A 15,532-nucleotide genomic window follows, 5' to 3' on the forward strand; every position below is an offset into this window, starting at 1 on the left:
GTTGAAACTAATTACCTTGGTAATTAATCTCTTCATTATTCCTTACAAAGCAAAAGAACCATAAAGCGTCCTTCATAATCAGCAATCCTTGAACAGAATTCCAAATACAAGGAAGATCTTATATCACCATGAATTCAAAGTTCTCAAAGAAGTCCTGGGTTCTTCTCATCCCCACCCCCAAAACACAAAACACTTAAAGAAGAGTGGGTCTTGGGAAATGGGTCCAATCTAAAGTGTTTTGGGTGGCCTGATCTGGAAAAAAAAATTGATTTTAGCAGATCCATACCTCTTCCCCTCAAGAATCACTCTAGTTTATGCCTATTAGGGAGGGGGGCAAAGTTACCTTTGGTCCTTTGGGCACAGAAATCACTCTCTGCTTTTCACCGCCCATTGCATCATTCTGATTCCTGGAATATTGTGTACAGGTCACTTAACTTTCTTGTTACTATGCTTCTAGTTTCCCCTCATTAAAACAGGGGAGATGTCTAGCCTCCTTTACATAGCCTATTATGATGCTGTGATTTTTAAACATATTTTAAAAAGGGGGAATCAAGATGGCAGAGTAGGAGGACATTTGTGGGAGCTCACCTCCCCCCACAAACACATCAAAAATATATCTACATGTGTAGCAACTCTCACTGAAAACTAACTGGAGGCTGGCAGAAAGGCTCTTCTACAACCAAGCCTATAAAGAAAGATCTGCAAGGAGTCAGGCAGAGAGGAGAAGTGATCAGTTTGGGACCTGTGCTACTAGCGGGGGACACAGAAGTAGAGGGGTATATCATAGGCTTGGAGATACTCCCTAGGAAGTGAGTGGATGCCAAATATATGGTTCTAGCCACATATTTGGCATTCCAGCACTGGGGTCTCACACTGGGAAGATGAGTCCCCTTACCTTGTTTGAAAACTGGTGGGACTTACTAGAGGGGCTGTGAGAAACTGAGACTCCATCATGAACAGTATGCATGCACACTTCCTTACTCCCAGGAACAAGGCAAAGAAAGCATATTGAAAACAGCCTGGGACTCTGGCTGGTTTCTCACAACTGCCCCAGAATCCACTCCAGCCCTCACTGGGCTACTGTTCCAACTCCACTTGCTCTGGCTCTGCCCTCCACTAGGGTGGAGGTGCTGCTGCTGGGGGAGAGTGCACACTTAGAGAGTATGGGACCAGCTTGGACCCAACCCTTAGGGCTTCTACTCCAGCACCTTGGACCCCAGCCCCCATAGGGTGGTGACAACCATTGATCATAGGAGAAGCCCCAGCTCACATCTGTTTCTGGCTCTAGCTCCTCCATATCCAGCCCTACCACCAACTAGGGTGGTAGCTGTCAGCACACACCTGGGGAAGATGTGACCTGTGCTCATTTCAGATTCAGCTCTCCCACCAAAGTCACTGGGCACACACAGACTGCATAAGGACACTCCCACAGAAGAACACCGCTTCAAGATCAGGAAAAGTAACAGTTTCACTTAATTCTATAGAGACAGAGAAAGTTAAACAAAATGAGAAGACAAAGGAATGTGTTTCAAATGAAAGAAAAAGAACCTGCCTTTGAAAAAAACCCCTAATGAAAGAGAGGTAAATAATTTACTAGATAAAGAGTACAAACCATTAGTAATAAGAAGGCTAACTGAACTTGGGAAAAGAATAGACAAGCAAAATGAGAATTTTAACAAGGAGCTAGAAAATATAAAACAACTGGTCAGAGCTGAAGGATACAATAACTGAAATGAAAAACACACTGGAAGCAGACTAAGTGATACAGAAGACGGCATAAGTACCTGGAAGATAGTCTAATGGAAACCACCCAATCAGAACAGTAAATAGAAAAACAAAATTTTAAAAAAATGAGGATAGGGCTTCCCTGGTGGCGCAGTGGTTGAGAGTCCACCTGACAATGCAGGGGACACAGTTTCGTGCCCCAGTCTGGGAAGATCCCACATGCCGCGGAGCGGCTCGGCCCATGAGCCATGATGGCTGAGCCTGCGCATCCGGAGCCTGTGCTCCACAACGGGAGAGGCCACAACAGTGAGAGGCCCGCGTACTGCCAAAAAAAAAAAAAAGAGGCTAGTTTAAGGGATCTATGGGACAACATCAAGCATACTAACATTCACATAAGGGTCACAGAAGGAGAGGAGAGAGAGTAAGAGGTAAAGAATGTAGTTGATGAAGTTATGGTTGAAAAATTCCAGAAGAAGAAGAGATTTCCATTCACAGGGAGCACAGAGTCCCAAACAACACGAACCCAAAGAGACACATACCAAGGCATATCATAATTAAAATGGCAAAAGTTAATGACAAAGAAAGAATTTTAAAGGCAGCAAGAGAAAAACAAGAGTCACATAAAAGGGAACTCCCCCAAAGCTATCAGCTGATGTTTCTGCAGAAACTTTGCAGGTCAGAATGGAGTGGCATGATATATTTAAAGTGCTGAAAGTGAAAAACCTACAACCTAGGATATTATACCCAGAAAAGATATTCAGAATTGAAGAAGAGAAAAAGCACTTCTGAGACAAACAAAAACTAAAAGAGTTCATCAGTATTAAACTGACCCAACAAGAAGTGTTAAAAGGTATTTTCTAAGTAGAAAATAAAAGGTTACAACAAGAAGTAAAAGTTTATAGGAAAGAAATAGTCCTGCTAGTAAAAGCAAATATATAGTAGATGTGGTGGATCAACAATTTACATAAGCAAGTATGAGACTAAAAGAAAACAGTTGTAAAATAAACTATAATTACAATAGAGAGTTAAGGGGTAGACGTGATGATATAAAATATGACATAAAAAACACAAACTGTGGGGGGAGGGGAGTATAAAATGTAGATTTTTTGGAACGTGTTTGACTTAAATGACTATCAGTTTAGAACATGATCTATACATTTAGTTGTAGGTCAACATATACAAACCCCATGGTAACCTCAAATCAAAAACCTATGCTGGGGCTTCCCTGGTGGTACAGTGGTTAAGAATCCACCTGCCAATGCAGGGGACATGGGTTTGAGCCCTGGCCTGGGAAGATCCCACATGCTGTGGAGCAGCTAAGCCCGGGTGCCACAACTACTGAGCCTGTGCTCTAAAGCCCATGAGCTACAACTACTGAGACCATGTGCCACAACTACTGAAGCCTGTGTGCCTAGAGCCCATGCTCCACAACAAGAGAAACCACCACAATGAGAAGCCTGCACACCGCAACAAAGAGTAGCCCCCGCTCGCCACAACTAGAGAAAGCCCGCATGCAGCAATGAAGACCAAACACAGCCAAAAATAAATAAATAATTTTATAAACATCAACAACAAAACCTATGATAGATACACAAAAACTAGAGAGAAAGGAACACAAGCATACCATTAAAAAATCATCAAACCACAAGAGGAAGAAAAGAATAGAGAATAACTACAGAAACCACCAGAAAACAAGTAACAAAATGGCAATAAGTACATACTTATCAATAATCACTTTAAAAGTCAATGGATTAATGCTCCAAATCAAAAGATACTATATATACAAAACCCTAAAATCTCCACAAAAAACTACTAGAATTAATAAATGAATTCAGTAAGGTTGCAAGATATAAAATTAATGTAAAGAAATCTGTTGCAGTTCTATACACTAAAAATGAACTGTTGGAAAGAGAAATTCAGGAAACAATCCTTTCCACCATCACATCAAAAAGAATAAAATAGTTAGGAATAAAGCTACTTATGGAGGTAAAAGGCATGTACTCAGAAAACTGTAAGACACTGATGAGAGAAATTGAGGAGGACACAAACAGATTGAAAGATATACCCTGTTTTTAAATTGGAAGAATTAATACTGTCAAAATGACTATATTACCCAATGCAACCTACAGATTCAATGCAATCCCTAACAAAGTATCAAGGGCATTTTTCACAGAACTACAACAAATAATTTAAAAATTTGTATGGAAACACAAAAGACCCCTAATAGCCAAAACAACCTGAGAAAGAAAAACAGAGCTGGAGAAATAATACTCCCTGAATCCAGACTATACTACAAAGCTACAGTAATCAGAACAGTATGGTACTGGCTCAAAAACAGACACATAACTCAATAGAAAAGAATAGAGAGCCTAGGAAAAAACACACACTTATGGTCAATTAATGTACAACAAAGGAGGCAAGAATACACAATGGAGAAAAGACAGTCTCTTCAATAAGTGGTGCTGGGAAAACTGGACAGCTACATATAAGAGAATGAAATTAGAAAATTCTGTAACACGACATAAAAAATAAATTCAAAATGAATTAAAGATCTAAATGTAAGACTGTAAACCATAAAACTCCTAAAGGAAAACATAGGCAGAACACTCTGACATAAATCAGAGTGATATGTTTTTGGATCTGTTTCCCAAAGCAAAGGAAATAAAAGTAAAAATAAACAAATGACACCTAATTAGACTTAAAAGCTACTGCACAGCAAAGGAAACCTTTGACAAAATGAAAAGACAACCTACTGAATGGGAGAAAATATTTGTTAGTGATATGACTGATATGGGGTTAATGTCCAAAATATATAAACAGCACATACAACTCAACGTAAAAAAGCCAAACAACTCAATTAAAAAATGGGCAGAAGACCTGAGTAGACATTTTTCCAAAGAAGACATACAGATGGCCAACAGGCACATGAAAAGATGCTCAACGTTGCTAATCGTCTCCGAAATCCAAATAAAAACTAAAGTGAGACATCACCTCACACCTGTCAGAATGGCTGTTGTCAAAAGGACCACAAAAAATAACAAGTGTTGGTGAGGATGTGGAGAAAAGGGAGCCCTACTGTACTGTTGGTGGGAATGTACACTGGTGTAGCCATTATAAAAATACTAAGGCGATTCTTCAAAAAACTAAAAATAGCATTACCATATGATCCAGTTATTCCATCCCTGTGTATATATCTGAAGAGAACAAAATCACTGATTTGGAAAAAATATATGCACCCCAATATTCATAGCAGCATTATTTACAATAGTCAAGATATGGAAGCAACCTTAGTGTCCATAAACAGATGATTGGATACAGAAGCTGTGGTGTATATACAATGAAATATTACTCAGCCTTAGAAAAGAATGAAATTTTGTCATTTGAAAAAATTTGAATGGACCTAGAGGGTATTATGCTGGGTGAAAAAATCAGAGAAAGGTAATTACTGTATGCTACCACTTATATGTGGAATCTAAAAAATAAAACGAATGAAAATAGCAAAACAGAAACAGACTCACAGATATAGAGAACACACTAGTGGTTATCACTGGGAAGAAGGATGGAGGAGGGGCAATATGGGGTAGGAGATTAAGAGGTACCAACTGCTATGCATAAAATAAATAAGATACAAGGTTTTATTGTATAGTGCAGAGAACAGTCATAGGGAAATAGTCAATATTTTATAATAACTTTAAATGTAGTAAAATATAGAATTTTACTATACTGATTCAATACTATAAAATACTGAATCACTATGTTGTACACCTAAAATTAATATAGTATTGTAAATAACTGTACTTTAATAAAAAATAAAAATATAATACTCAAAAAAAGAATTCTGTAAATCTATTCCCTGCTACTAGAAATTATGTCAGATGGATTTGAGAAGATGGTGGAAGAGTAAGACGTGGAGATGACCTTCCTCCCCATAGATACATCAGAAATACATCTACACATGGAACTGCTCCTATAGAACATGCACTGAATGCTGGCAGAAGACCTCAGACCTCCCAAAAGGCAAGAAACTCCCCATGTACCTGGGTAGGGCAAAAGAAAAAAAGAAAAAACAGAAACAAAAGAATAGGGATGGGACCTGAACCAGTGGGAGGGAGCTGTGAAGGAGGAAAGGTTTCCACACACTAGAAGCCCCTTCGTGGGCTGAGACTGTGGGTAGTGGAGGTGGGGAAGCTGCAGAGCCACGGGGGAGAGCGCAGCCACAGGGGTGCAGAGGGCAAAGCGGAGAGACTCCTGCACGGAGGATCGGTGCCGACTGGCACTCACCAGCCCAAGAGGCTTGTCTGCTCACCCACCGGGGTGGGCGGGGGCTGGGAGATGAGGCTCTGGCGTTGGTCGGATTGCAGGGAGAGGACAGGGTTTGGCGGCGTGAACACAGGCTGAAGGGGGCTAGTGCACCACGGCTAGCCACGAGGGAGTCCAGGGAAAAGTCTGGACCTGCCGAAGAGGCAAGAGACTTTTTCTTCCCTCTTTGATTCCTGGTGTGAGAGGAGAGGGGACCAAGAGTGCTGCTTAAAGAGCTCCAGAGACCGGCGCTAGATGTGGCTATCAGCACAGACCACAGAGATGGGCATGGGATGCTAAGGCTGCTGCTGCAGCCACCAAAAAGCCTGTGTGCGAGCACAGGTCACTACCCACACCTCCCCTCCCTGGAGCCTGTGTAGCCTGGCACTGCCAGGGTCCCGTGATCCAGGGACAACTTCCCCAGGAGAGCGCATGGCATGCATCAGGCTGCTGAAACATTACGCAGGCCTCTGCTTGCCCCGCATCCGTACCCCTCCCTCACCCCAGCCTGAGTGAGACACAGACACCAAATCAGCTTTTCCTTTAACCCTGTCCTGTCTGAGTGAAGAACAGACGCCCTCAGGCGACCTACACACAGAAGTGGGGCCAAATCCAAAGCTGAACACCAGGAGCTGTGCGAACAAAGAAGAGAAAGGGAAATTTCTCCCAGCAGCCTCAGAAGAAGCAGATTAAAGCTCCACAATCAACTTGATGTACCCTGCATCTGTGGATTACCTGAATAGACAGTGAATCATCCTAAATTGAGGAGGTGGACATTGGGAGCAAGATATATTATTTTTTCCCCTTTTCCTCTTTCTGGGAGTGTGTATGTGTATGCTTCTGTGTGAGATTTTGTCTTTATAGCTTTGCTTTCACCATTTGTCCTAGGTTTCTGTCCATCCGTTTTTTTTTTTTTACTTAAAAATTTTTTTCTTCAGTTATTTTTTATTTTAATAACTTTATTTTATTTTATCATCTTTCTTTCTTTCTTTCTTTCTATTTTTTTCTCCCTTTTATTCTGAGCCATGTGGATGAAAGGCTCTTGGTGCTCCAGCCAGGAGTCGGTGCTGTGCTTCTGAGGTGGGAGAGCCAAATTCAGGACACTGGTCCATAAGATACCTCCCAGCTCCACGTAATATCAAACAGCAAAAATCTCCCAGAGGTCTCCGTCTCAACACCAACACCCAGCTTCACTCAATGACCAGCAAGCTACAGTGCAGGATACCCAATGCCAAACAATTAGCAAGACAGGAACACAGCCCTATCCATTAGCAGAGAGGCTGCCTAAAATCATAATAGGTCCACAGACACCCCAAAACACACAAGCAGAAGTGGACCTGCCCACCAGAAAGACAAGATCCAGCCTCATCCACCAGAACACAGGCACTAGTTCCCTACACCAGGAAGCCTACAAAACCCACTGAAACAGCTTTACCCACTGAGGACAGACAACAGAAATAACGGGAACTACAAAGATGCAGCCTGCGAAAAGGAGACCACAAACACAGTAAGATAAGCAAAATGAGAAAACAGAAAAACACACAGCAGATGAAGGAGCAAGGAAAAACCCACCAGACCTAACAAATGAAGAGGAAATAGGCAGTCTACCTGAAAAAAAATTCAGAATAATGATAGTAAAGATGATCCAAAATCTTGGAAATAGAATAGAGAAAATGCAAGAAACATTTAACAAGGACGTAGAAGAACTAAAGAGGAAACAAGCAATGATGAACAACACAATAAATGAAATTAAAAATACTCTAGAAGGGATCAATAGCAGAATAACTGAGGCAGAAGAACGGATAAGTGACCTGGAAGATAAAAGAGTGTAAATAACTATTGCAGAGCTGAGTAAAGAAAAAAGAATGAAAAGAACTGAGGACAGTCTCAGAGACACCTGGGACATATTAAACACACCAACATTCGAATTATAGGCGTCCCAGAAGAAGAGGAGAAAAAGAAAGGGGCTGAGAAAATATTTGAAGAAATTATAGTTGAAAACTTCCCTAATATGGGAAAGGAAATAGTTAATCAAGTCCAGGAAGCACAGAGAGTCCCATACAGGATAAATCCAAGGAGAAATACGCCAAGACACATATTAATCAAACTGTCAAAAATTAAATACAAAGAAAGCATATTAAAAGCAGCAAGGGAAAAACAACAAATAACACACAAGGGAATCCCCATAAGGTTAACAGCTGAACTTTCGGCAGAAACTCTGCAAGCCAGAAGGGAGTGGCAGGACATATTTAAAGTGATGAAGGAGAAAAACATACAACTAAGATTACTCTACCCACCAAAGATCTCATTCAGATTTGATGGAGAAATTAAAAGCTTTACAGACAAGCAAAACCTGAGAGAATTCAGCAACATAAAACCAGCTTTACAACAAATGCTAAAGGAACTTCTCTAGGCAAGAAACACAGGAGAAAGAAAATACCTACAATAACAAACCCAAAACAATTAAGAATATAGGAATAGGAACATACATATCAATAATTACCTTAAATGTAAATGGATTAAACGCTCCCATCAAAAGGCACAGACTGGCTGAATGGATACAAAAACAAGACCCATATATATGCTTCTCCTATGTTCTATAGGAGACCCACTTCAGACCTAAGGACACACAGAGGGTGAAATTGAGGGGATGGAAAAAGATATTCCATGCAAATGGAAATCAAAAGAAAGCTGCAGTAACAATTCTCATATCAGACAAAATAGACTTTAAAATAAAGACTATTACAAGAGACAAAGAAGGACACTACATAATGATCAAGGGATAAAACCAAGAAGAAGATATCACAATTGTAAATATTTATGCACCCAACATAGGAGCACCTCAGTACATAAGGCAAATACTAACAGCCATGAAAGGGGAAATCGACAGTAACACAATCATAGTAGGGGACCTTAACACCCCACATTCACCAATGGACAGATCATCCAAAATGAAATCAAATAAGGAAAAACAAGCTGTAAATGATTAAACAAGATAGACTTAATTGATATTTGTCAGACACTCCATCCAAAAACAACAGAATACACATTTTTCTCAAGTGCTCAGGGAACATTCTCCAGGTTAGATCATATCTTGGGTCACAAATCAGGTCTTGGTAAATTTAAGAAAATTGAAATCATATCAATTATCTTTTCTGACCACAATGCTATGAGATTAGATATCAATTACAGGAAAAGATCTGTAAAAAATACAAACACATGGAGGCTAAACAATACACTACTTAATAACCAAGTGATCACTGAAGAAATCAAAAAATACCTAGAAACAAATGACAATGGAGACACGATGATCCAAAACATATGGGATGCAGCAAAAACAGTTCAAAGAGGGAAGTTTATAGAAATAAAATCCTACCGCAAGAAACAGGAAACAGCTCAAATAAACAACCTAACTTTGCACCTAAAGCAATTAGAGAAAGAAAAACAAAAAAACCCCCAAAGTTAGCAGAAGGAAAGAAATCATAAAGATCAGATCAGAAATACATGAAGGAACCGATAGCAAAGATCAATGAAACTAAAACCTGGTTCTTTGAGAAAATAAACAAAATTGATAAACCATTAGCCAGACTTATCAAAAAAAAAAAGGGAGAAGACTCAAATCAATAGAATTAGAAATGAAAAAGAAGTAACAACTGACACTGCAGAAATACAAAGAATCATGAAAGATTACTCCAGCAACTCTATGCCAATAAAATGGACAACCTGGAAGAAATGGAAAAATTCTTAGAAATGCACCACCTGCCGAGACTTAACCAGGAAGAAACAGAAAATACGAACAGACCAATCACAAGCACTGAAATTGCAACCATGATTAAAAATCTTCCAACAAACAAAAGCCCAGGATCAGATGGCTTCACAGGCAAATTCTATCAAACATTTAGAGAACAGATAAGACCTATCCTGCTCAAACTCTTCCAAAATATAGCAGAGGGAAGAACACTCCCAAAATCATTCTACGAGGCCACCATCACCCTGATACCAAAACCAGACAAAGATGTCACAAAGAAAGAAAACTACAGGCCAATATCACTGATGAATATAGATGCAAAAATCCTCAACAAAATACTAGCAAACAGAATCCAACAGCACATTAAAAGGATCATACACCATGAGAAAGTGGGGTTTCGTCCAGGAATGCAAGGATTCTTCAATATACGCAAATCAATCAATGTGATATACCACATTAACAAATTGAAGAAGAAAAACCATGTGATCCTCTCAACAGATGCAGAGAAAGCTTTCGACAAAATTCAACACCCATTTTTGATAAAAACCCTGCAGAAAGTGGGCATAGAGGGAACTTACCTCAACATAATAAAGGCCACATATGACAAACCCACAGTCAACATCATCCTCAATGGTGAAAAGCTGAAACCATTTCCAATAAGATAATGAACAAGACAAGGTTGCCCACTCTCACATTCTTATTCAACATAGCTTTGGAAGTTTTAGCTACAACAATCTGAGAAGTAAAAGAAATAAAAGGAATCCAAATCAAAAAAGAAGAATTAAAGATGTCACTGTTTGCAGATGACATGATACTATACATAGAGAATCGTAAAGGAGCTACCAGAAAACTACTAGATCTAATCAATGAATTTGGTAAAGTAGCAGGATACAAAATTAACGCACAGAAATCTCTGGCATTCCTATACACTAATGATGAAAAATCTGAAAGTGAAATTAAGAAAACACTCCCATTTACCATTTCAAAAAAGAATAAGATATCTAGGAATAAACTTACCTAAGGAGACAAAAGACCTGTATGCAGAAAATTATAAGACACTGCTGAAAAAAATTAAAGTTGATACAACTAGATGCAGAGATATACCATGTTCTTGGACTGGAAGAATCAACATTGTGAAAATGACTCTACTACCCAAAGCAATCTACAGATTCAATGCAATCCCTATCAAACTACCACTGGCATTTTTCACAGAACTAGAAGCAAATATTTCACTATTTTCATGGAAACACAAAAGACCCCTAATAGCCAAAGCAATCTTGAGAACGAAAAATGGAGCTGGAGGAATCAGGCTCCCTGACTTCAGACTATACTACAAAGCTACAGTAATCAAGGCAGTATGGGACTGGCACAAAAACAGAAATATAGATCAATGGAACAGGATAGAAAGCCCAGAGATAAACCCACACACATATAGTCACCTTATCTTTGATAAAGGAGGCAAGAATATACAGCGTAGAAAAGACAACCTCTTCAATAAGTGGTGCTGGGCAAACTGGACATGTAAAAGAATGAAATTAGAACACTCCCTAACACCATACATAAAAATAAACTCAAAATGGATTGAAGACCTAAATGTAAGGCCAGACACCATCAAACTCTTAGAAGAAAACATAGGCAAAACACTCTATGACATAAATCACAGCAAGATCCTTTTTGACCCACCTCCTAGAGAAATGGAAATAAAAACAAAAATAAACAAATGGGACCTAATGAAACTTCAAAGCTTTTGCACAGCAAAGGAAACCATAAACAAGACCAAAAGAAAACCCTCAGAATGGGAGAAAGTATTTGCTAATGAAGCAACTGACAAAGGATTAATATCCACAATTTACAAGCAGCTCATACAGTTGAATAACAAAAAACAAACAATCCAATCCAAAATAGGCAGAAGACCTAAATAGACATTTCTCCAAAGAAAATATACAGATTGCCAGCAACACATGAAAGAATGCTCAGCATCATTAATCATTAGAGAAATGTGAATCAAAACTACAATGAGATATCATCTCACACCAGTCAGAATGGCCATCACCAAAAAATCTAGAAACAATAAATGCTGGAGAGGGTGTGGAGAAAAGGGAACATTCTTACACTGTTGGTTGGAATGTAAATAGATACAGCCACTATGGAGAACAGTATGGAAGTTCCTTGAAAATGTAAAAATAGAACTACCATATGACCTAGCAATCCCACTACTGGGCATACACCCTGAGAAATCCATAATTCAAAGAGAGTCATGTACCTAAATGTTCATTGCAGCTCTATTTACAACAGCCAGGACATGGAATTAACCTAAGTGTCCATCAACAGATGAATGAATAAAGATGTGGCTCATATATACAATGGAATATTACTCATCCATAAAAAGAAATGAAATTGAGTTATTTGTAGTGAGGTGGATGAACCTAGAGTCTGTCATAGAGTGAAGTAAGTGAGAAAGAGAAAACAAATACCTTATGCTAACACATATATATGGTATCTAAGAAAAAAAATGTCACAAAGAACCTAGGGGTAAGATGGGAATAAGGACACAGACCTACTAGAGAATGGACTTGAGGATAAGAGGAGGGGGAGGGGTAAGATGTGACAAAGTGAGTGAGTGGCATGGACATATATACACTACCAAACATAAAATAGATAGCTAGTGGGAAGCAGCTGCATAGCACAGGGAGATCAGCTCGGTGCTTTGTGACCACCTAGAGGGGTGGGATAGGGAGTGTGGAAGGGAGGGAGACACAAGAGGGAAGAGATTGGCTTCCCTGGTGGAGCAGTGGTTGAGAATCTGCCTGCTAATGCAGGTGACACGGGTTCGAGCCCTGGTTTTGGAAGATCCCACATGCCACGGAGCAACTAGACCCGTGAGCTCAACTACTGAGCCTGCACGTCTGGAGCCTGTGCTTTGCAACCTTAGAGGCCACGATAGTGAAGAGGCCCATGCACCACGATGAAGAGTGGCCCCCGCTTGCCACAACTAGAGAAAGCCCTCGCACAGAAACGAAGACCCAACACAGCCAAAAATAAATAAATAAAAGATAACTATTAAAAAAAAAGGAAGAGATATGGGAACATATGTATATGTATAACTGATTCACTTTTTTATAAAGCAGAAATTAACACACCATTGTAAAACAATTATGCTCCAATATAGATGTTAAAAAAAATAGAAACCGTGTCAAATATTCTTTTTTTTTTCTTGTGGTACACAGGCCTCTCACTGCTGTGGCCTCTCCCGCCGCAGAGCACAGGCTCTGGACTCACAGGCTCAGCGGCCATGGCCCACGGGCCCAGCCGCTCTGCGGCATGTGGGATCCTCCCTGACCGGGGCATGAACCCGCGTCCACTGCTTCAGCAGGCGGACTCTCAACCACTGCGCCACCAGAGAAGCCCAATATCAAATATTCTTAATAACATTAATAGCCACATACTGTTGCATGATATTGCAGAAGGAGCATTGGAGTCAGATTCAGGTTTTAATACAAACTGCCATTTATTACTTGTGTAACCTTGGCGGTTACTTAACCTCTGAACTTGAGTTGGCTCACCTGCAAGTTAAATCATATATGCAAAGTACTTGGCACAAAATAGATTACAAATGTTAATTTCATTTCATTCATCTGAAGCCAGAAAACTTAAATCCTCACTTTGCTACATATTACCTATATCAAGTGTTCGCAAGGAAGTCATTTAACCTTGCCGAGCTCTAGTTTTCTCATCTGTAAAATAAAGTTGCTATGAAGATTATATAGAACTGTATATTGAAATGTACCTCTAGATAGTCTGCTAAGCAATGTTTGCATACAGGGCAGTTTTAAAGAAAGAGAAAGAAAATATACCAGTCTTACCTCATTGCCACATTACTTCCATCTATGACAACTGGTCTCAAATTGTCACTGTTGTCTATTTCATCTTCAAGAGACAGTTCAGGGCTTGCAACTTCTCTGGAGCTGGGACCCCGAGGCACTAACAAACTCAAGTTGACTTGCCCTTCCAAATCACCTTTGTTTCCAAGTCTGACAAGTTCTGCCAGTACATCATTAATAAGCGATTCTGGACCCAGCTTATTCAGTACTAATTGAATCTGTTCCTCTGCATAGCCCAGCTTTAAAGCAAAATCCATCTTGGTTTGGTATTCTTTTTCCAAGTCAAGCTTCCCATCCTGTAGAATGCTACTCTGGGAGAAGCTTGGATGATCTAGGCAGGGTGATCTACAAAGCTGGCGGTGTGGCTTAGAGGGAATATCCTTTTTCTTCAACTGAACATCTCCAGGTTGGCAGCTGTTGTCATTACTGCTGCTTTTAAGGCTCATCTGTTCAGGGTCACTCTCAGAGTTCAACTCTTCAGAATCAGCATTATGCTGCTCTGTGTTCTCTTGCTTAGGCTGCTGCTTCTCTTCCTTGGAGGCATTCTTCTTCATTTTTGGTGTTTCCACTGCAGCTGTGGCCGTCATCCCGTTTAGTGGGCAATCTGAGGTCTAATCAGCTCTTTTTCTTTTTAGCCTTCTTGGAATCCATGTACATTGGCCTCCCTTTGTGTAAAATGGGGTGGTAGTGATGGCACAAGGGTTTGCCTGTTTGGTTTGTTATGTTTAGATGTTACCAGTTCCTACAAATAAACACACATACCATAATCATGTTTAGTAAACTTATGAAAAAGTATTTTAGAACACAGTGTTTTCTTCCTAAGAAACTACAGTTGTCTGACATTATATTTTTCTGCTTATAATGATTGGACTCTTGAAATATTACCAAGCATCTTTTCAGACCACAATGATATGAGACTATAAAATTTACTACAACATAAACAACTAAAAGAAAATAATTGAACACATGGAGTCTAGACAGCATGTTACTAAATGACCAATAGGTCATTGAAGAAATCAAACAGAAAATAAAAAATATTTTGAGATAAAAATGTAAACACAATGATACAAATATCTATGGGACTGAAGCAAAGCAGTTGTAAGAGGGAAGTTTATAGTGATGCAAGCCTGCCTCAGGAAACAAGAAAAGTCTCAAGTAAAGAATCTAAACTAAAGGAACTAGAAAATTAAGAAGAAACAAAACCCAGAGTTAGTAGAAAGAAATGAATAATAAAGATTAGAGCAGAAATAAATGAAATACAGACTAAAAAGCAATGGAAAAATCAATGAAAGTAAGGCCTGGTTCTTTGAAAAGATATACAAAATTGATAAAACTTTAGCCAGACTCATCAAACAAAAGAGACAGGGAGGGCCTAAATAAATAAAATCAGAAGTGAAAAAGATGTTACAACTGACAGCACAGAAATACAAAGAATTATAAGAAATTTCTACAAAAAATTATATGCCAAAAAGTGGACAACTTGAAAGAAATGGATAAATTCCTAGAAACACAGTTTCTCAAGACTGAATCAGGAATAAATAAAAATATGAACAGACCAATTGCCAGTAATGAAATTAAATCTGTAATTAAAAACCTCCTATCAAACAAAAGTCCAGCATAAGATGGCTTCACAGGTAAACATTTTTAAAAGAGTTACTGCCTCTCCTTCTCAGACTATTCCAGAAAGTTGAAGAGGAGGGAATGCTTTCAATGCTGCTTCCAAGCCAGCATTACCCTGATAACAAAACTAGACAAAGACAACATAAAAAAGAAAATTACAGGCCAAAATCACTGATAAACATAAATGCAAAAACACTCAACAAAATATTAGCAAACTAAATTCAACAGTAAGCTAAAAGGTTCACACACCATGATCCAG

General features: G+C 39.2%; 1 protein-coding gene across 1 annotated transcript in view; it reads right to left on the reverse strand.

The window, feature by feature from the left end:
• ZC3H12B (zinc finger CCCH-type containing 12B) overlaps positions 1-14,240 on the reverse strand; it is a 31,354-nt gene extending 17,114 nt beyond the window's left edge. The window contains exon 1 of the mRNA XM_060001973.1: positions 13,636-14,240. Within this exon, the coding sequence (XP_059857956.1) occupies positions 13,636-14,240 (605 nt within the window). The remainder of the gene's footprint in view (positions 1-13,635) is intronic.
• Positions 14,241-15,532: the final 1,292 nt, after the last annotated feature.

The sequence above is a fragment of the Delphinus delphis genome, chromosome X (genome assembly GCF_949987515.2).
Source record: "Delphinus delphis chromosome X, mDelDel1.2, whole genome shotgun sequence".
In the NCBI taxonomy this organism is placed as follows: Eukaryota; Metazoa; Chordata; class Mammalia; order Artiodactyla; family Delphinidae; genus Delphinus; species Delphinus delphis.